We start from the raw sequence: 22,917 nt of genomic DNA on the forward strand, positions 1-22,917 counted from the left end.
AAAATAAGACCTATAAAGTAATTGGAAAACATGGTCTAGACTGATTTGAGGATGTTCGGAAGCATTTTAAAGATTCTTTTCCTTGGGGTGCCTGCAGTTTCTTAAATGCTGTTTGATATTAGCCATGTATCTCTTACATCTTCTTTTCTCTTTCTTTTTAAATGTTAAGAATTAGTTCAATTTGTAGGAAATTGTGTTTAAAATGTCTCTTAAAAATGGGTGCAAGTTTGGATGTTGGATATACTCAGAGAGAGGGTTCTTGATTTTTGTTTTCTTGTATGGATTTGAATCTTTCACGTGCTCCAGAGCAAGAAAAACAAAAACACACACACCCTTTAAAACTAAACAAACAACAACAAAAAAATCCCACACAACTTGGGGGGCTACATATATTTTGATTCTGAGTTTCAACAGCACACATTTTGGAGACATGGAGCTTTATTTTTAGTATCATTTTAAAAAGAGATAAAGTGAGGCACCGAGGAAAAAATCATTGGGACTACAGATATGAGTTTTAATTGAACTTAAGAAAGCAAAAAATCTAAACTTAAAGCTGACCATTTTGTCTGACACTGTCCTTAACTGACCATGCTGATCTTACCGGATGGACTTTTCACTCCACTCTGTATTTCTTTACTTTTGTGTGTTTCAGTCCAGCCTCTTGTGTCACTGTAACATAGGGGATTTTTTTATTTTTTTCTTTTGTGGTTTAATTGTATGAAAAAATTTTATGCTGTATTCTTGGAGCTGTGCAGATGGTTCCATGCCAAACATATTTGTTTACCGTGGTAATGTCTGAGTTGTAGTATGCCAGCTAATAAAGGGATTTATTTAAGGAACAAGGTGAATGACTAAAACAGATGTGCCAGTTGGGTGAACCATTAAAAGAATCTTACTTCTCAGCTTTATGTAAAGGTTATTTTTAATGCATTTCTGAGAAATCAAGAGCGGTTGCAAGGATGTTTTTGAGACAACTGAAAGCATCTTGTCTGCTTGGGAGTTCTTTTTACATAAAAAGAAGGGCTTAAGACACATTAGTCTTTCATCTATCCTATTGAAGAATTTGCAAAGATAGCAGGTGAAAGTCCTGAATTTTGACATCTGATCAAGTATTATAATCTCATCTCTATAAACAGGATCTGTTTATAAATTGTATGATTCCGTCTTTCAGTTGTGGGGAAAGCTGTTTTAATATCTCTGTAATGTAAATAGAAACTTCCGTAATGTAGTACAAATATGTATCTTCATTCCCTGGAAATCCTGGGTCAACCTGCTGTAATAATACTAAAACCTTACACATCTTTTCTCACAGAAATATAAGGAACTCTGGTTTTGCTAGAAAATCAAGCATTCTGGCTGCTAAGCATTTTAACCAGGATTGATGTAGAATTGTGTGAGAAAGAAGCTAAACCCATGAATTAAATGCTGCTTGCCCAAGCACTTAGTCTGTTGTACGTCATATCATCCAAGTGACTTCCAGAAACTCCACTGATTCTGCTGTTGGTTGTTGGTATTTTTGACTGGAATGTCTCCTCTTAGAAGTTGACTTTTGTGAATTAGAGATTTGTAATCTTGTTTCTTAGGTGTTGATCAATTCATTTGGGAAGAATCCTGGAGACAGTGGTAATGCTAAAGAGAAGTTGGAAAAAAAAACAAACAAAAAACCCCAAAGAAAGCAAAAGCATTTTAATAACATTTTTTAAACTTGGCTTTAGCTTGGAGTGTACAAAACAATTTGTTAGTTCTTGTGCTGAAGTATATGATCTGTTTTGAACTATGCAAATGAAGGGCTGCTTAAGACACACGCTGTGCTAAACTTGACCACATAGTAGTATGCCATTCTGAGTAACAGTAGATTTTAGATAACTTGTTCCTGAAGCTGTGCTCAAGAAGATGAAACAATGTAGTCTGTCTCTCTGTACCTATCTGTTGCAGTTGTTTGCCCTTTTCTTTATATTTGGCTCACCAGGTTTTAAGTCATGGACTTTTTTATTTCATGTTCATGGCACTGGACAGAAGAAAATCTGTATTCTCGCACTTTTGACATGTGTGACCAAGTAATGCAAATAGTTTACTGCCTCTCGTACACTCATACTAGTGGCAGTATTTCTGGTTTAGAAATAGCCATTTACATATGTGAAGCCTCTCTGGTATTGATGAAGGCAGAATTTGTTCATTCATTAAGAATAATTGAAATAGTGGCTTTCTCATTTTAGGTTAGTTTTTGTTTAATCATAGTACTGAAAAAAATCCAGACAGCACACAGAAGTCAGTGTTAGCATTTTCAGTGGGTTCCCATCCAGACAAATTTATCAAAGGCTGTCTGTTAGTAGGCCATGATTGTAATCTGATCTGAGCTCATCTGAGCTTAAGTAAAAATGAAAAATGTGCCCCCTGATTAAGCATTGCAATTAAGGATTTTAGGGGTCTTGGTTTTGAGATGAAGCATCAATCTCATAGCAGTATGTTTGGTATTAAATTGTAGAGCAATTGCAAAGCAATTAGATCACCTTTCTTGGGATTTCAGGGCTCTATTCATCTTCTTTATTTAAAAAAAACAAAGAAAAGGCTCCTGGAATTGTAGCTTCCTTGATTATTTGAGGTTTGGGCAGCATGTTAAAGCACTTAAAATACTAATCTGACAACACAGTATTATGTGGGGGGGGGGGAGCATCATGTCTCTAATTTGTGTCTGTGTACCAATACAGTAAGCAAATGGCATTTCTTTCAGTTATTTTTTATGAGATACCTGCCCCATTAAGGTGAGGATCGCTGTATTTATTTAAGAAAAAGAAAAATTGACAGAAGGAAAAAGTTTTTGTAAAGACCTAGAGGTTCATAATACCTATCTCCTGTCAAATTCAGCAAGAATAAGACAACTGAATCCCATAAAGTTAGCTCCTGCAAAGCTTTCTTGTTTAGCAGTTACTTCAGTTTGTCTTATTCCAAAGTTGATTTCAACCCTAACTTTGTTTAAGATTAAGAATCTCTCAGTAGAGTTTAGATTTAAAACGTTGTCCTGGGTTCAGCTGGGATAGAGTTAATTTTTACAGGAACCTGGGAGGTGGGGGCATAGCCGGGGCAGCTGACCTGAACTAGCCAAGGAGCTATTCCATACCATGTGACATCCTGCCCAGTATATAAATGGGGAGCGGGCCGGGGGGTGCTCTCTGTTTTTTTCGGTGGGGGAAGTGGCGGAGCGTCGGGTCCCGGGTGGTGAGCAGTTGCACTGTGCATCACTCTTTTTTGTATACCTTTTTTTCATTAGTGCCGTTGTTGTTGTTGTAATCTCTTTTGTGTTTGTCCCAGTAAACTGCCTTTATCTCAACCCTCGAGGTTCCAGTTTCTTTTCCTTTTCTCTCCTCCGTCTCCTCCCCATCCCACCGGAGGGGGGCGGAGGAGTGAGCGAGCGGCTGCGTGGTCCTTTGTTACCGGCCGGGCTGAAACCACGACAGTCCTTTTTGGCGCCCAACGTGGGGCAGAAGGGTTGAGATAACGACAGATCTGGCCAGAGCGTGTTGAAACAAATTTGCCAAACGCATTTCTTAGATATATAGATGTTAGTCACAATGTTGTTTCATTTGTTTACATGGTGGCGTTTTGTAAGCTCTTATATGCTCTATGTATTGCCTGTAGTTGCGTATCTCATCTCTGGGAGAGTGATTGGGATTATCATTTTGCTGTACTGGGCAATGTCGACTTATGAAATGATTACATCACTGGTCATGAGGTTAAGCTGGTATCTGTATGAGGCAGTGATATCATTTCCATACTTTGGGCGCCTTCTGTCGGATTTTATTGGTAATTACACCCAATCCATGGGGAAATTAGGGGGGGATACCTCCCCCCGTCCGTTCACCTCCCTCTTCTCCTTCCGACTAATTACAACAGCTTTTGAGAATTTTGAATATCCTTGGGATGCGCAAGCCAATGTGCTGTTAGTGCTATGCCTCCTGAATATGTTTCAGGTCTTGTTTAGGGCTACAAAAAGGCTCTTTAAGAGTACCACTCAGAGATCTCCCCCAAAGCTGGAGACTCATGGGTGGCACGGCATGTGGGAGCATATGGGCAAGTATCTAGAGAACTTCTCACCGCCAGTGACTTGGAAGTTCACTCCCGAACAACTACAGAACCCTTATGAAGTGACAGAATATTTGAAAGAAAAATGCTGTGGCTATTCCAAAGACATACAACTCGCTGCACTGTGCTGGGCTCTGGCCAATATCTACCAAACACTGCTTGATATTATGCAGCACCCTCGGGGGGAAAAGGGGGAAAAGATGGAAAACAGGACAACATGTACCGTGGCTACCCAAACCCTGACAACAGACACCGTGGCTGCCCCTACCACGACAACAGGTACCATGACTACCCCTACCCCGGTGACAGACACTGCAGCTGAACCAGAGAACCAGCCTGTGCCAGTATCAGTCGCCCCTGTACAGAAAAAGAAACACACAAAGAAATCAGTTCGCTTAGCGAGAGATGAAGATGAACCAGGGTCATCGCGAGAACAGGAGGTAGAGGCAGAACCTGAAATAATTACCCGATCTCTATCCATGAGTGAGTTGCGTGACATGCGAAAAGATTTTAGCCGCCACCCAGGTGAGCACATTGTTACCTGGCTGCTCCGATGCTGGGATAGCGGGGCTAGTAGTGTGGAATTAGAGGGTAAGGAAGCCAAGCAGCTGGGATCTCTGTCTAGGGAAGGGGGCATCGACAAGGCGATTGGGAGAAAAACACAAGTCCTCAGCCTCTGGAGGCGACTTTTGTTAGGTGTAAAGGAAAGATACCCCTTCAGGGATGAAGTTACATGTCACCAAGGCAAGTGGACCACCATGGAGAGAGGTATTCAGTACCTGAGAGAATTAGCCGTGCTGGAGGTGATTTACAATGATCCAGAAAATGCGCAGTCACCCACAGATCCAGATGAAGTCCAATGCACACAACCCATGTGGCGGAAGTTTCTACGAAGTGCACCACCAACCTATGCCAACTCATTGGCAGTAATGTCCTGGAGAGAAGGCTATGGACAAACGGTGGATGAATTGGCTGTCCAACTCCGGCAATACGAAGGGAGTCTCTCTTCCTCCCTACGGGCCTGTGTCTCAGCTGTGGAGGAGTTGTCCCGAGAGTTCCAGCAATTCAAAGTGGATCTGTCCTCCTCCTCACCTGTACAGGCCCGCATCGCAGTTATTGGGAGTAAGCGTTCCTCTGCCCAAGAGAGAGGAGAGAGAAAGTACACTCGACGGGCTAACCTGTGGTTTTACCTGCGTGACCATGGAGAGGACATGAGGAAGTGGGATGGAAAACCCACTTCAGTCTTGGATGCACGGGTACAGGAGTTGCGAGAAAAAGCAACCAGAAAAGAGAATTCTTGGAAAACTGCTGCTCCAGTTTCCCGTGAGCAGTCCCCCAGACGCAGTAGATGGGCTGATCTCATTTCCGATCCCCTTGAAGGGACTTCCGATTTACGTGTGCAGAAAGTGAGTAACGGATGTTCTAACCAGGATTAGAGGGGCCCTGCCTCCAGCCAGGTGGAGGAGAGGGACAACCGAGTCTACTGGACAGTGTGGATTCGATGGCCTGGCACATCAGACCCACAGGAATATAAGGCTCTAGTGGACACTGGTGCACAATGTACCCTAATGCCATCTAGTTATAAAGGGGCAGAACCCATCTGTATCTCTGGTGTGACAGGGGGATCCCAAGAGCTAACCGTATTGGAAGCTGAAATGAGTCTAACCGGGAATGAGTGGCATAAACACCCCATTGCGACTGGCCCAGAGGCCCCGTGCATCCTTGGTATAGATTATCTCAGGAGGGGGTATTTCAAGGACCCAAAAGGGTACCGTTGGGCCTTTGGTATAGCTGCATTGGAGACGGAGGAGATTGAACAGCTGTCTACCCTGCCGGGTCTCTCCCAAGACCCTTCGGTTGTGGGGTTGCTGAAGGTTGAAGAACAACAGGTGCCAATTGCTACCACGACGGTGCACCGGCGACAATATCGCACCAACCGAGACTCCCTGATCCCAATCCATAAGCTGATTTGCCAACTGGAGAGCCAAGGAGTGATCAGCAAGACTCACTCACCCTTTAATAGTCCCATATAGCCCGTGCAGAAATCCAATGGGGAATGGCGACTAACAGTAGATTATCGTGGGCTGAATGAAGTCACGCCACCGCTAAGCGCTGCTGTGCCAAATATGTTAGAGCTTCAATATGAACTGGAATCAAAGGCAGCTAAGTGGTATGCCACAATTGACATTGCTAATGCATTTTTCTCCATTCCCTTGGCAGCGGAGTGCAGGCCTCAGTTTGCTTTCACTTGGAGGGGCGTCCAGTACACCTGGAATCGACTGCCCCAGGGGTGGAAACACAGCCCCACCATTTGTCATGGACTGATCCAGGCTGCACTAGAAAAAGGTGAAGCTCCAGAGCACCTGCAATATATTGATGACATCATCGTATGGGGCAACACGGCAGAAGAAGTTTTTGAGAAAGGGAAGAAAATAATCCAAATCCTTTTGAAGGCTGGTTTTGCCATAAAAGAAAGTAAGGTCAAGGGACCTGCGCAGGAGATCCAGTTCTTAGGAGTAAAATGGCAAGATATCGCTGTTCGGATAGAGAAGCTAGTGGTAAAAGTACGTCACGTAGATGCTCACGTACCCAAGAGTCGAGCCACTGAAGAACATCAAAACAACCACCAGGCAGATCAGGCCGCCAAGATTGAAGTGTCTCAGGTGGACCTGGACTGGCAACGTAGAGGTGAGCTATTTATGGCTCAGTGGGCCCACGATACCTCAGGCCATCAGGGAAGAGATGCAACATATAGATGGGCTCGAGATCGAGAGGTGGACTTGACCATGGACACTATCTCACAGGTCATCCATGAATGTGAAACATGTGCTGCAATTAAGCAAGCCAAGCGGCAAAAACCCCTGTCACATGGAGGACGATGGCTGAAATATAAACAGTGGGAGGCCTGGCAGATTGACTATATCACACTCCCACGAACACGCCAAGGCAAGTGCCATGTGCTTACAATGGTGGAAGCAACCACTGGGTGGCTGGAAACATACCCTGTGTCCCATGCCACTGCCCAGAACACTATCCTGGGCCTTGAAGAGAAAATTTTATGACAACACGGCACCCCAGAAAGAATCGAGTCGAACAACGGGACTCACTTCCGAAACAACCTCGTAGACACCTGGGCCAAAGAACATGGCATTGAGTGGGTGTATCACATCCCTTATCACGCACCAGCCTCCGGAAAAATTGAACGGTACAATGGACTGCTGAAAACTACATTGAGAGCGATGGGGGGTGGAACTTTCAAGCATTGGGATACACATTTAACAAAAGCCACCTGGTTAGTTAATACTAGAAGATCCGCCAATCGGGCTGGCCCCGCCCAACCAAGAGATCCACATACTGTAGAAGGGGATAAAGTCCCTGTAGTGCGCATGAGGAGTATGTTAGGAAAGACAGTCTGGGTTAGTCCTCCCTCAAGCAGAAGCAAACCCATTCAAGGGGTTGTTTTTGCTCAAGGACCTGGGTACACCTGGTGGGTGATGCAGAAGGATGGGGAGGTTCGATGTGTACCTCAGGGAGATTTGATTTTGAGAGAGAATAGCCAGTGAATTGGGCTGTATGATATTTAACTGCTAAATAACCTGCCAATGCATGTCATTGTATCTATAGTGTCTATATGCCATATCAAGGGTATTATTGTGAGAATTATCCAAATGACTACAGGATGGACTTTTGAAACTGAGCCAAGTACAACAGCGATAGAACTTGAACTGGCACCCACCAATTTCCTCAAGATCAACATCTTCGACCTGCAGACCAGGGGCATGAGTTGCACCAAATGTACTAGCCACAAGTTCCAGAGGCAGCGTACAACAACCCAACATCTCACACCATCTCTCTCTTATCCTGAAGAACTGTTACAACAGATAGAGCCCCAAAATTGATGGACACATTAGAGGGATAGCCCATAGGCTAAAGGAACACCGTGTGTGTGTGTGCGAGGTCAGGGGGTGGAGTCCATATACTTATATATAAGACAAGGAAAGTTGTAGTGGTTGATTGGAAAAAAAAAAAAATAAAAAAAAAGTAAGATCTGGGCATGATGTAGATGGTATAGAATAAGGGGTGGATAATGTCCTGGGTTCAGCTGGGATAGAGTTAATTTTTACAGGAACCTGGGAGGTGGGGGCATAGCCGGGGCAGCTGACCTGAACTAGCCAAGGAGCTATTCCATACCATGTGACATCCTGCCCAGTATATAAATGGGGAGCGGGCCGGGGGGTGCTCTCTGTTTTTTTCGGTGGGGGAAGTGGCGGAGCGTCGGGTCCCGGGTGGTGAGCAGTTGCACTGTGCATCACTCTTTTTTGTATACCTTTTTTTCATTAGTGCCGTTGTTGTTGTTGTAATCTCTTTTGTGTTTGTCCCAGTAAACTGCCTTTATCTCAACCCTCGAGGTTCCAGTTTCTTTTCCTTTTCTCTCCTCCGTCTCCTCCCCATCCCACCGGAGGGGGGCGGAGGAGTGAGCGAGCGGCTGCGTGGTCCTTTGTTACCGGCCGGGCTAAAACCACGACAAACGTTTAGCTGACCTGATCAGCCTTGACATTGAACTGACTGAAACTTGCATTTTACGTAACATCCAAATGCTGCCTTCATTCTTGAAGGACCATGTTTTGAATGCAAGGAAATGCAATGTGACTGGATGTAAATTGAGTTAGACCTGGAAGAGGTTCCTTCTTCTCCTTTGCTGGAGAGATACTGAATTGTTTTAACACATATGCTGAAGGCTTTTGATCTTATGCTTGGTTAATCATTTGTTTTCTTTCCTTCCACCACTCCAGGCCATATACGCCTATGAAAGGAGCCTTTTCCACTGTGTGGTTTGACAGGTATAAGATCTCTAATGACTGTCCAGAACACATTGAAAGTATTGATTCTATGTGCCAGAGACTTACAGACCTGATCAACGATGAGATTAAAAATGGCATTGCAAAGAATAGGATACTAATAGGTAAGAGAGACTTACTTTTAATGTGTTTATTTTAATGGTTTTTAATTGTTAAGGGATCATCTACTTTGAATTTACTCCATTCTGAAAGCTTGTAAGCATGCCTTAAAACTGCTGAACAGTCTCTTCAGCAGCCAATCCTCAAGAATATTGAATCATTATTTAAACCTGTTATAACATGGGGAATGTGGCTAAATGCAAGCAGTGTCCTCAAAAATGTAACTTTAAACTGTTTTTATTGTAAATGGTAATTTGTAATAGTTATTTAAAATGCAGAGTGGGCAGTTATTTACTTCAAAAAGTACTTATTTTTACTATTTCCTTTTAGCCCTTTTTTTAAGGATGGAAAAGTATGCTTTCCCAAAATGACTTGTATTTTGGAGAGTGGAGATGTAGCATATAAATAGTCATGAGCTTTTCCTTACTGCTCTGATCATTTTGGGTCAAGTTAATTCATGGGGGAAAAAATTTGCATGTTACACATCACTAAAGATTAACACTTGATAACAAGTGAAGTATTAGCTGTCATAGTTCATATGTGTCTATATTCCTGTCCCTCCTAATTTCCACGAATTTCCAGTAACTTTTACAGTACTGCTGTGAAATAGATAGTGGGATATTGAGGCACAGGACTTGAGAGCAATGGAGTAGCCTGTGTCAGAGAGGGAATGAGAATTCAGGAGTCCTTGGCTCCCTGTCCCATCTGTAGACCACAAACTATTTCAGGTTGGGGGAAAAAACTCTTAGTGTGGGAACTTAGAAATTTATGGCCAACTGAGTCATGCCGTCAAAATCCTGCATGGCGGAGCCACTACCATTCAGCCTACGTGTTTTCTTGGTCCAGCCCCATGTTGCTCTTTGAAGGCCTCTGTTTACTTTCCCTTTCTGGCTCATTGCCCTGGCTGCAGAATGCATTGTTTTGGATGGTTGTCAGCACAGTCTCTTTGATCTGTCTTTCCTGTGTTATACCTGCTGGCTTGGAAACGGCTGAAGAAATGCAGGTGCTTCTCTGTAGAGTGAGCTGGGAGATGTTCTGTGTACAGATCCAACTTGCTACTAGGCTTTTCTCCTTTTTCTGTAGCCTTCAAAATTAGAACTGAGAGTTCTAATTAGTAAGACTGCGTAGTATGAAAGTTCTTTTACAAGTCATAAGCAGAGTAAGGAAGTTGGTATGCACCAATTGTTTCAGCCTGTAGATTCTTTGGAAGTCCCCATCTCTTTGTGTTTGCATTCCTCATCTGTAAATCAGAAATAATTATACTTATTTTCTCACTCTTGAGAGCTGTGGTTTCAGGCTTCTAGAATAAGGCACGGTTTCCTTGCCTCTGTGACAGACACTACATGCATACATCCTCAGTTGAATCTAATATTAGTGCAACAAGCAAAATAAGGCAGCCCTGAATTAGCTCCATCCAAAGTGCAGAAGGGGACCCACGTGGATGCAGAAGAAATTTGCTAGTGGAAAATGAACCATGTCACTTGTGGCTGCACAAGATTAAGTGTTCTTCCCCAAGAACTTTGTGCCTTCTCTGCACTGGTTTTGATGATTAACCAGTGTGTGATACAGTGGAGAAGGAAGCTTAGAGATCGTGTAAGGTTTCTGTGCATAAAGGTTGGGTGTATTATCAGTCTAAGTCAGTCTAATGTGACATTCTTAGTTGTTTTAGATGGGACTTGGTATAAATAATTGCCCGTCTTCTAGCATTCTTTCTTACAAGAAATGAAGAATTCTTTAAAGGCACCTGGCAGCTTTATAAAATTTTTGATCAAAAGAAAATACGAAATCAAGGTTTGGTTATGAAGATGTAGTCAGTATGTCTACACCACACTGTAATGTCCACTAGAAAAGGAGAAATGAGTGGCCTGAAATTTTTCCGAGTTTGGGAAAGATTGGTGTACAGGAGATAATGGAAGATATGGTCACTTGCTTAGAATGTCAAAGAACTAAGTGTTGTCAGATCTTTTCAGATTTCTTTTTGAAAAAGTCAGGAATATCCATCTGGTACAAGAAGAGGCTTGAGGTAACAGGTGGGGAGCAGACAGTGGATTTGTGACTGCTGGTACCGTAGAGTTGCAGGAGGCAGCCTTCTTGAGGTGAAGGGAAAAATAAGACAATTATAGCAGAGGAAAGCATAGTGAAATTTTGCTATGAATATTTCCTCAGTGCATTCAGTGATGTTGAGTCATGTTGGAGATCATAATGGGAATACTGGTACATATCTTATTATGGAAAGTGGAGACAAAATAGTTGGGAGAAGAGACTGGAGGACTTGGGAGTATGAGGAGTGGTGGGGGCCTTTTCAGGTGGGTCACAGAAGCCAAGAGAGCAGAGCAGTTGCGTGAAGAGGTTGTTACAGGGAATTAAAAGGATGTTAAAGGGTTAAGGAGAACTGGGTTGTGGGACTGTCTGTTTTGTAATGAGTGGGAGTTTTAATGAGTGGAAAGAAAACAAAATGAGTATGAGGAAGGTAACAAGATTGAAGGTTATGGTTTTATATGGAATAGCGGCCTCGAAATTACAGGCTGAGGATGAGTGTCAGATATTGTTAGATGAGGGCAAGCGAGGTGTTAGGCAAGCAGGAAGGTGGGTAGCTGCTGACAGCTCAGAGGTGTGGGATAAGAAGGCAAGATCTGAGGGAGCACTGTGCAAAGGAGAACGAGTGGGAAGAGAGGGGAAGCAGGAGCAGGCTCTCAAGCAGTGGAAAATGAGAAGCCCAACACCTGGTGTTCTGGGGGATGATTCTCCTTCTGGAGCCATTCAGACTTTCCACAAGGCTCAAGATTGTGGGTACAGTAAGATCATTTGTTCTGAAAGAAATTACAGCCTGCGTTGTTTGTTTAGGTAGTGCAGTTGGCTCCGAAATCCACAAGTGGCTGCTTGTAGGGCAGAACTCTAAAGCTGAGGATGGAGTCCAGGTTGTGCAATGCCACTCCTCTTTTTCTATATCAAGAAAAACATTGGTGCAGCCTTGTTTTCAATAGCTGCTCTATGAATCTAATTCTAAAGAACTAAATTACTTTATTTACTGTAGGTAAATGAAGTCTTGTTATTAAAACCTCCATATCAATTTAGCGTAACAACCAGCACGCAGTAGTACACGGCTCATCTACCTATTCCTATTTCCTGACAGTTTCATGAGTTGCTTTCCTATTAATACAGAAGTCTTTTGAAGGAAGTAAACCTTAATGAGACAGAAGTCTATTTCCCCTGACCTTAGAGGAGGAAGAAAGGGAGACTGACTGCAATATATAATTATTCAAAGATAATTATATCATCCCCAGAATTTGATAATGCAAGTCACTCTTTAGCCAAACATTCTTCTTGAGTTACTCTTACTGGTCGTCCTGGCTAAAGCGCTGCTTACAAATAATCCTGCAAGTAGATTTATATTGACTTTGGAGATAGAAGAGGATGATAAAATTAGTCAAATTCTGTCACTTGGAGCTTTGATAGTATCCCTTCTTAAAAACTGGATGTATTCCTTCTTTATAAATGCCTGAATTCATTGCTAAATTAGCTAAATAAGCAAATAACCACAGTTTGAAATGTGGGACAATCATTTCTTTTTCTATTTAAAGCTGAGTTTTCAGGTGGTGGTGGTTTTGTTTTGTTTTGTTTTCTTGTGTTTGGGGTTTTTGGTTTTTGGGGGGTTTTGGTTTGGTTTTCGTTTTTTGTTTTGTTGGGGTTTTTTTAACTGCTTCCGTAGTGATAGTGCACTATAAAATACTCCACTTTGTTGAAATCTTTGACAATTTCCACCTATCTTATTCAAGAATATGTAAGAAGCTCTTGAAAGAAATGGCCACTTCACATTTGGAGCTTTCCAATAGTGCTCTCTTCAGTCAACTACACTTCAGTGACAGGCAGTCTTTTTGTTCTCTTTTTTGTTCTTAATTTAGCACTGCTTTCCTACTTTTACAGGTCACTTTTTGTGTAGTACAGAAATGCTGATCCAAGCTTGTTGGTCTCTGCCACCTGTAGTCACTTGTGTAAGCAGCCAGTGAAAATAAACTTTCCATAACAGTCCTGTAGATTTGACTCTATGCCAAAAAACACATGCATGATTCCTGACCCCTTGTACTGTAACAATAACACAAGACACACAACCACTTTTTGTTTATTGCTAGACTTCTTACATAGCTACTGAACCATGGTGGAAGTAACATGAAAGCTCTGTGTTTCTTGTAAATATTAGCATTTCCATCTCTCTCAGTGTGTGTGAGAATGGGATGGGAAGGAAATATCTTAGCTTTGGCATTGCAGAGAAAGACGATTCTGTAAATATGGGAAGATAAAAAAATCAACAATAAATCGTTAAAACGTTGGGCAAACTATTTCACCTACAGTCTTGGTATTTTATGTCTTTGGCTTCTAAGCCTTTTGCTGTCACTCATCCTATCTTGTATCTTCTGTCTTTATTAGGAAATGTTGTCTTTCATTTAGAGGCACTTACTATCTTGCTCTCACAAAGTAAATTCATGGTTTTATATTGCTGTTTGTCACCGCAATTCAAATGCGATTTATCTTTCTTTATCACCCATTATGTGGCTTTGTGGTTTATCTAAATTATGCCTGTGAGATGCTGGGCTCAAAGCAGTCCTGTTAGTCCATCTCCCCCATAATACCAGCAAACATTTCATTAATTTTCAGTGCGTCAGTGTAGATTTGCATTGCATTTGTACTTGGGGACAAATGTTTGCTCCTCTTGTTCATTTGTACCTGAACTGGCCATTTATGTATCTTTTGAATCTCTACTACTATTATACTTCCTGATGCACAAGCAAGAGACAGTAACATATGAATGTATCTGTTTCCTTCATAAATCATTCAGTAGGAGGTACAAATGCTAATAATTTTGACCAGAGAGTAGGATCCACCACTTGTCACTTTGTTTCCTAGCTCTTGAGGGTGCCCATATTAATGTATCTAGAAATGAGGGTCTTTGAAAGGTGACATTCTCAGTTTTGATCTGCATGGTGAATGACAGGCTTAGCAAATAACAGTGAAGATTAGGAGTAAATAAGGCTCACAGCAGTAAAACCAAAACCAATTCAATCTTGATATTGTCATCACATATAATCATCAGCTAATAGCTTTGGGAAGAAAAGAATCATAGAGTGAATCAAATTCTGATCTTTTTAGCCTTAGCAGAAACTCTGTTGAAAACATATGCTTACTCATCTTTAATAAATGTCTGAATTCAGTGCAAAATTAAACGGATGGATGGGCTTTTAGAATGCTTTGAGAGTCATGTGTAGACATGCCACAGGGTGCACTCTAACCTATGCTTTCTTCACAGTTGTGCCTACAGGACCACAGAAGACTGAGGCTTAACAACATTTGCTAATCCATCTTCATGTGTTAGTGGAGGTTCAGCTCTTTAGGCAAATCCTTACCATTGCTTTTCTGACTTCTAAAAGATCTCCATTAATGGAAGGTTCACAGCTTTCCAAGGCAACCCATTCCTGTGGTTCACTATTCTTCAATTTAGAGAGCCTATTTTCTAGTTTCTTTTCTGTGATTCAGTTTAAAATCATGAATACCATGAGCATAAAGAATAGGTTATTCTCTTCCTTTTTCCATGTTATGCGGTTATGCTGACTGTAAAAATGAAAGGTAAGTGTTGTGCTGTTATCCTCAGAAACAACTGAGAAAACACGCTAGATAAATAAAGCAAGCCATAGATTTGATAGAGTAACATCATAGTAAAAATTGATTTGAGACTTTTCATGGATTTTATTTTCCTTTTAGTGCTAAAAATTACAATTCCTTAGGTACACACATTGAGTTCCCCTCTTACTACCTATATCAGTTGAAAATAAACCCATAACTGGATAAGTTAGAAACTATTGTATACTTGTTTTTACAAGAAAGTGGTAAAACCTGTACCACTTAAATATGCATTTCAAAATGTGTTTTGGCTGGGGAGAAAGTTGGGTAGCAATTCCATTCATGTTCCTAATGAGAGGAAGTGACTGAGCCACCCAAGGGAAGTTGGCTTTGTTCTTGTAAAGACCTCAGTTACTGAGTAACAAACAGAATAAAAAGGCTATCAAGGGTGGAAATGAATCATTGCAGTTCTGCTAGTGTGTAAGGTTAGTGTTTAGTGAAGTTTCGTGGATAGATTAAAAAGAGAAAACGGCTGCTGTGAAGAAATTCACTGGAGACAAAGTACATGTTTGAGCACTTACACAGGAGCAGCGTTCAGGGAGTTCTGTGGAGAAGGGAGTTTGCTGTTCCACTGGCATTTGTACTCTTCGCTGATACTCATATATGAATGCTGTTAAATGTATATAATACTTCCATTCATGGATGAAAAAGGAAGAAACAAAAACAGAAAGTCAGCTTCTTTGCAGATGATGTGTAGAACAAGGTTCTGCTGTTACCATTAATAGAAGGTAAATCACAGAAAGTCCCTAGGGAGAGCAGAAAGTAAACTGAAATGTAGCTTTAGGGAAAAAATTCTTGATGACAAACTGATTAAAGTAACTCTTAAGTTTAAATATCTAAAGAACAGAGAAATTGAGAATGAAAAATGCTGGGAGAATGGACAGAAAATGAGGCAAGAGTATGTAATGTATTGTGATGATAACAGAATGGGCAAAGACAATTTCTAACTGTGCTGATGTAGCCTTATACAGTGGAAGAGTGTGTGTCTGTGCACAGGCATTCTAAGCTGTAGCATTCATCTCTTGCCACTTTGTTACCAAAGCTGTACTGACAAATTTGAAGAAATACAGGGAAGATGAACAACTACTAGAGAGAAACTAGTGAAGAAATAGTGCTTAAAATAAACACCCCCAAACCCACCCCTACACCCAAGTCCAAATCCTTATCTCATCAAAGTCTGGGGCTTAGCTTCTCCTCTTCCTCCTTTGGTTCTGTGCTGTAATGAAGCAGTTTCTGCCTCCACCACTCAAATTCATGCGAGAAGAGCTCAAGGTCTGTCTCTAACTAGCAGAAGATCTGTACTCAATGCAGATGGCAGAATTCATGTGTTAAATGTGATTAATAACTAAAATTTGTTTCCTATGGCTGTGATTTCTAGTGTGGAAAACAGCTTTGATCACGTTTTAAAATTATACTGGAAAGACCGAAAAAGTTATCTGGTTTGTTGTTTCCCAAATCCATAATCACTATCTAGAAAAAAATTGACTAAGGCACTTCACAGTCAGATCTATATGACTTGGGCAGCAATTGGCTATGTCAAACCTGTGTGTGTTAGAGAAGTGTGTTTTCCATAAAGGAGAATGAAAACCTAAAGAGCTTTCTGAACTCAGGAATAGGTCATTGCAGGCACTAAACAGGAGCATGGGGGAGAAGGCAGGGTTTTTAGCATTCTCTCATGCATACAGGACATAAGAGGGAGAGACTAAATAAAGAAATCTTTGTGCCAGATAATAAAGATGGTCATTTTCTGAGATACAAACCCAAACATTGTTAGACCAAATACATAGAAATGAATAAAGCTGAAGTTTGACAGTAGGTAAATATTTGGTTTCCTGAACTCGATATAATGTTGAAGTGTCATCATGGACCAGATTATCATTTCAGACAGATACAAATGAGGAGCAAATTAATATAAATCAAGATCTTTAGCAGAAGTGAGCTCAAGGGTTTATACAAACACTTTGATGTTTAAAAGGCTCCTAAGGCCATTTACAAGCTCTGGAAAGAAGCTTTTATCACTGAAAAATGGCAGCTGAGATGAGGGTTTCTGTTTTATTCAAGCAGAAATAAATTACATATGAGAAATTCAGTCTCTGTTCATTCTGTGTTACATCATTGTATGGCTGGGGTCACCTTAACATAGTTAGAAATGATATTCCAGCAGAGAATGGTGGGGGTTTGGTGGTTGTTTTTGTTTTGTTTTTTTTTAGTAAAGTATTGCATGGCAGTTTCCTTCTGATTCAAATTCTTTAATTTGGAAGTGTGATGATCCTGTGATTTCAGCAGATCTTTCTCAACTAGCAAAGCAAGTTACAAGGAGCTTTATTCTCACTGCAAAGGGGGTATTGCCTAGAAACCAGCACTACACAGATGCAGATTTGAGGTCATAAATGTGTACTTAAGTTTCTTTGCAACTGAAAGAAAAGTGCTTTACTTAATTGAGTCTGGTTTGTATGTGCTTACATTTTTGCCTGTGCATAAACCTCCTTTTTAAGGGAGGAAAGTTAATGCAGATAGTTAGATGCTTTCCTGGTATCCTGAACATTGTAGAACCAACCCTTTTTAACTGTTTTGAAGCATTAATCACAGATCCCTTTAAAAATAGATAAAAGGGGGAAAATGGAAAATGAACATACTTTTTATGTGAAACCTAGTGGCAAATTCTGAACTTCTGTACACGCCCTTTGTACTTCTTGGAAGTAGATTGGTCTCAAGTGAATGGCTTGCTATGTTCCGCCCATCTAAGGTTGAAATGTTGCTGTGTCATTTTTGATATTGATTAACACTCATGACACAATCTGCTTAGCAATCCTCTGAGGTTTACATATTCTATATGCTGAGATTGGTGTACATAAGCATACTTGTACTTTTGTGTTTTGCTTACATTCTGTCACTTCATATGTGTTTTGTGTAATATCTATACCTGCCTCTTATTTTTCTTTAATCCAAAATTTTTGAATTCTTATAAAAGGTCTTGACTGAGCATGTCTTCTATGTGTTATGTCAAATTTACGCTTATACTGAAATACTTGTAATCAAAAAAAATTGTCTCCAACTACAAGTGCTTATTCTAATTGTTGTTTCAGAAGCATTTACTATATGGCATTTACTCAGAGATTGTTGTGGTATCAAGTGATAAACTTCAGGTTTTCCCCTGGAAAACTAAATTAAAAGAACTACTCCTTTGTATTACATTTGCTCATAGTAGTATGAGCCACATAAAAGAACCATTACCTAATATTCTTCTAAACAGAAGGTGACTGCATTGTCAAAGACTGCTGGTGAGTAATTGCAGATAGTGTTGCCAGATGGTGACTAACTGGGTACAAAATTTTAGATTAAATCATTTACAAACTAGTAATGAGTTTTCAATGCAGCTTTTTCCCCTGTATTCTAAAATACTTAAAATGGACTTCATTTTATATGTTGATAAAGTATATATGTATTTATTTGTAAGCAAATGCAAAATGGTCTCTTAAAGTGCAAGTGCTACTTTTGGGGTTTGGGGATGCTAGCGTCATTCAGGATGATCAAAAGGAAATGAAGAAGTAAATGATCAGATTCCACAGAAGAGTATCTTCAGCACAAGATACTGTTTTTTACATAGTAACTTTGCGTAGCTGTTGTATTCTATATACTTTCTCAGAATGCTGTATTTTCTCTCTTGAATGTGGGGTCAACAGTGTTGAATTTTTGTGATTACTATGACATGCAATTTTTCTTTTTCATTGTAGCATTCTTTTACATGTGATGAGAACATCTCTGATAGGAAATAGTGATGCAGATGAAAGGCTTGCAGTAGTATTTTCAATATTTTTATTTTTGTGAAGATACATTTATTCAAAATTACAGGTGATGTGAGCTCTGTGAGTTTTTAAGGTGTGCTCTGAACTTGTTTACCACATTCATTCCTACTTTTCTTCAACTGCCTTTGTTTCTGAACTGCCACTAGGCACTTAGACATGCTACATTAACTTTGAACTGGTTAAAGATTGATTCATAGGATAAATAGCAGGTCCTGGCTTTATTTACCAAAGATAAATATCAGGGTATTATCAGGCCCTTGGGTGCATAGCTATGGGATCCCAGGTATATCTCCTGGTTTTGAGGATACAGCTCTCATAATTCAGTTAAGGACTCTGTTTGAAAAAGGAAAGCAAGGCTCCAGCCTTCGACATTGTGTGGTCTTGCTCCTTCTCCCTAAGATTCAAGTTCTGTAAGTCAGGAACCTGCAGTTACTGCTTTTGGCCATAATCGTCTCTTAAGACTACAAAGTGACAGTAAGTAGAAAGAAGAATCAGAAATTCATCAGAAATTCTGATCAGAAATTCATCAGAAATAAAAAAATAATGTTGTGTATGTGAAAGAAAACACTTCATATCTGGATTATTCTAGTGTTTTCAGGAAAATCTCCTACACAAATCCAGCCAAATCTTCCAGTCATAACATGGGACGGAGCGTGAGCTAGAAGGGCCTCGGCCCTGCTGGGACTTGCAGATAAACATGCTGGAAGAGGATTCCCCATTAGGAACAGTCAGTCCATGACCCAACTAATATTTACAAAGTGCAGTGTTTTCTGCTTCTGAGCTTGTGCGCACCAGAGATTTCCTGTGTGGTCCAAGGATCCTGTCAAGTACCAAAGTTGCAGGGTGTCACTAGGCTCAGTTTTGGTGCTGCACTGACACTGCTTCCTGGCTGGGTTTTGTTCAGCACCCATGTCAAACTTCTGCATAGCACAGAAGTCAACCCCAGAGGGCTTACGTAGCCCTTGCAAAAGAGCCATTCCCGTTCTGGAGTCTTATTGTAATAGCTTCAAAAAGATAACATGCTGAAATGGTTTGGTATTTTGTCTACTATTTTTGCATTTCTTCTTCAATCCCTAATTCATCTCTTGTGTGTGAAAAGGTCTGGGCTCAGAATTTTGCAACTAATTAACACCAGTTAATTAACACCAATTAACATCTGGCACAAACCAATTGTATCACCAGTACCCTGGATACAAATGTTGCTCTAAGTAGAGCTGCAGTCATAACCTTTCTGCTGGTTGCCATCTGTGCTAGAAGAGATTTCAGCAGCAAGTCATTCTTCACCCTAGTCGTTATCTGGATACAGTCAATATAATAGCCTGCGTACTGTGTCCTTGTGAAGTAATGCAGTAGTCTGGATTTCTTTCCTAATGAATAAACATTTGTCATGTAAAAATCATCACTGAGGAATTATCTCGCGTAAGGAATTAGTGTAGCTGAAGAGACATACGGAATACAGAAGGCCATTAATTCAGAGATCCTGTTAGAGCTCAGGTAGTGTACATTGCAATCGTACCCTACTTATTTTATATCCTAAGGTGAAACAACAAAAAAAAAACCCCTCAACCTCTATGTACTAGTCTAATGTGGTGAATGTGCATTGATTATGTGCAGTTGTGATACAGATCTTTCATGTGTGAATGCTACTAGCCTAGGAGGAAAATAAGTTGAATAAAAAAGCAGTAAGAATTATCTGTTCATAGAGTTTTGCTTTGTTAATGTCAGAGAATATATGGCCACAGTGTTCAACTACCTGGTAGGGACCATGCATGAATGGCTTCTAAAGTAATGGCATTTTGGCTGATTTTTTTTTTTCTTCTCTGTCATTAATGAATCTTCAGCAGTACTTTAGCTATCCAACTTCTTAATTGAATCATGCTTTGATTTAAGGTGATTGTAACCTTTATGTTACTCAAGATGTTTTTTGATTGCATTGTGTATAAAAGAAACAAGTCTGAAGATAAAAATAAATTGCATGCTCGGTTACAAAGACATATAGCAAAATCCAGTCTTTGTTTCTTTTGTTGCATCCTAGGAGGCTTTTCGATGGGAGGTGGAATGGCAATGCATTTAGCATACAGGTTTCATCAAGATCTGGCAGGAGTCTTTGCTTTGTCTAGTTTTCTCAATAAAGACTCTTCTGTTTACCAGGTGAGTGTGTGGTAGACTTTACAGAAAAACTTGTTAGCTAAAAGAAAAACATGATAATTAAAATTGAGTATAGCACGTTTATTCATCTGAGGCAATTGATTAATATTCTAAACTTATGACGTTTCCTGGAAATAGGTAAGCAGACTATTAGGGAAGTGAGACTTTAAAGCTGTCTTTACATTATATTTTGTTGCTTTTTTGCACAGGCAGTACAATTATTTTATTCAAAGTAAGTCAGATTAGAAGGCAGATTAACATATTAAATGCTTTGCATGTTGTCCTTAGTTGTTTGAACTCCATGTAACTGTAACTATTCTTTGAAAATTTGTGATGAATTACAATACTCATGGGCTCCATCTGCTGTCATGAATTTTTTCTATTTCTCTTATTTGGAGAGGGATATAGACCTTAAAGTAAACCCTATCATTTGTCAAGTTAGCACATTGGAATCTGAAGTGCAGGGGGTTTTTTTTCCAATATTTCCTTGTTTCCTTTTGCAGAGATAGTACAATATGACCACTAAAACGCAGGTTAATAAATGAAATGCTATGTAAACTGTCACCATGTAATTGTAACTATTCTTCTAAAATTTGTAGTGATGTGTCTGACAGTGTTCCTTCTCCATCCAGGCTTTGAAAAGAAATCAAAGTGTTCTTCCAGAATTATTCCAGTGTCATGGAACTGCTGATGAACTAGTTCTCTACTCATGGGGTGAAGAGACCAACAAGATGTTAAAGTCACTGGGAGTATCAGCATCACTTCATACTTTTCCAAACCTTAATCATGAGTTAAGCAGAACTGAAATAGAAAAACTAAAAACCTGGATTGTAAAGAAATTACCTGTTGAAGCAGCAAAGACAAACGAATAAAAGAAGATGCAGCTTTCATATGCTTTCTGATTTTTGTGATTTTAAGATCATGCATGGCATGTATATGGGTGTCCCATATACGTTATACAAGCAAGCTTCACATAGACACTGTTATATTCCATAAAATTCACTTAAGTGGTGAAATGATGGTGCTGACTGTTAACACTCGTTTTATCATATGGGTTTCTTTTTCTGTTTTCTTGTCCAGTTTTTAAATACACATCCATGTCAGTCTAAGGAAAATAATGAATGATAATATTAAAACCATTCCTAAATAATCAAAACAGTATTCAGGAAGCGTTGCTCTGAATTTCCCAGATACTTTTTTTCTGTGTGTGTGTGTTCTAAGATGGAAAAACATACAGTGGTATGGTTGTCTTTCTAATGGCATTACAGCAGAAAAAGGCCAGTTATTAAAATAATGGACTTTTACTTGTGGAAATACATGCATATATTCAAGTTAGTTCACTGAGGGGAACCATATTGGCTTCAGTTGGATTTTCAGCATGTAGGAATGAACCTGCATCAAATCAGAGTTGTATGTCACCTCAAAAAAATAACTGAGGTTTGTGTTATATTTTTTAAAGTCATAAGTAGCTGTGTCTAGCTAGCTACACCACAGGCTCTTGTTATTACCCATTCTCATTGATTTGTTACTTGGAGATCTAGCTTTATGTGAGTTGCTTGAGCCCTGTGTTGTTTATAGTGTAGGTTTAAAAAAATTTAAAAGTGCTATCATTGTTAAGATCTATCCTGTTTTTGAAGAAATCATTCTTTGGGCAGTGTTCCTGCAGAAACTTATTTTTGCCAACAGTTTTATTTTGGCCTGCAAGAGCACATTTTAAATTAAAAGATCAGGATACTTGACTCCTCCGTGAATATTTAAGAGTTGTAAATAATGATTGTGATATAAAGAAAACTTGTATCCCGTTATTTTAATGGTGGATGATTCATCTCTCTGTCAGTTTGATAAATTAACTCGGAGTATAAATATCTATTCTTATGTAATTTTAATGCTTTTTTTTATCCCCACCCCCCCCACCCCCACTCCTTTGTTTCCTCCCCAAATTCAGTAATTTTATTAGCATGACAAGGTATTCGGCCTTTTGCCAAAGCCAATAGATCCAAGTCTCTTGCTTAATCTTCTCCTTCCCCCTTTTCTGAAGAGTGGATCTAGGACACTGTTGTTTGCTCTGTCACAGCAGATTGCTGCCAGTATTGGCTATGACTCCAGAAGTGTCGGCCAACTCCAGGGACTAAGAGTTTTGTTCGAATCCTCATGCACTGAGACCTAAGCCAGTTTTTACCTATCTTGAAGAATAAGCAAAGGGGAAAAAATGTCACTGTTCAAGTACAAGGCATGTAATTGGCAGTAGCAAG

At 40.1% G+C, this 22,917-nt stretch overlaps 1 protein-coding gene across 1 annotated transcript in view; it reads left to right on the forward strand.

The window, feature by feature from the left end:
• LYPLAL1 (lysophospholipase like 1) overlaps positions 1 to 21,555 on the forward strand; it is a 33,757-nt gene extending 12,202 nt beyond the window's left edge. Inside the window, exons 3-5 of the mRNA XM_049833834.1 lie at positions 8,874 to 9,043; positions 20,553 to 20,668; positions 21,298 to 21,555. Of these exons, the coding sequence (XP_049689791.1) occupies positions 8,874 to 9,043; positions 20,553 to 20,668; positions 21,298 to 21,537 (526 nt within the window). The 3' untranslated portion in view covers positions 21,538 to 21,555. The remainder of the gene's footprint in view (positions 1 to 8,873; positions 9,044 to 20,552; positions 20,669 to 21,297) is intronic.
• The last annotated feature ends 1,362 nt before the right edge of the window (positions 21,556 to 22,917 follow it).

The sequence above is a fragment of the Accipiter gentilis genome, chromosome 30 (assembly GCF_929443795.1).
Source record: "Accipiter gentilis chromosome 30, bAccGen1.1, whole genome shotgun sequence".
Classification (NCBI taxonomy): domain Eukaryota; kingdom Metazoa; phylum Chordata; class Aves; order Accipitriformes; family Accipitridae; genus Astur; species Astur gentilis.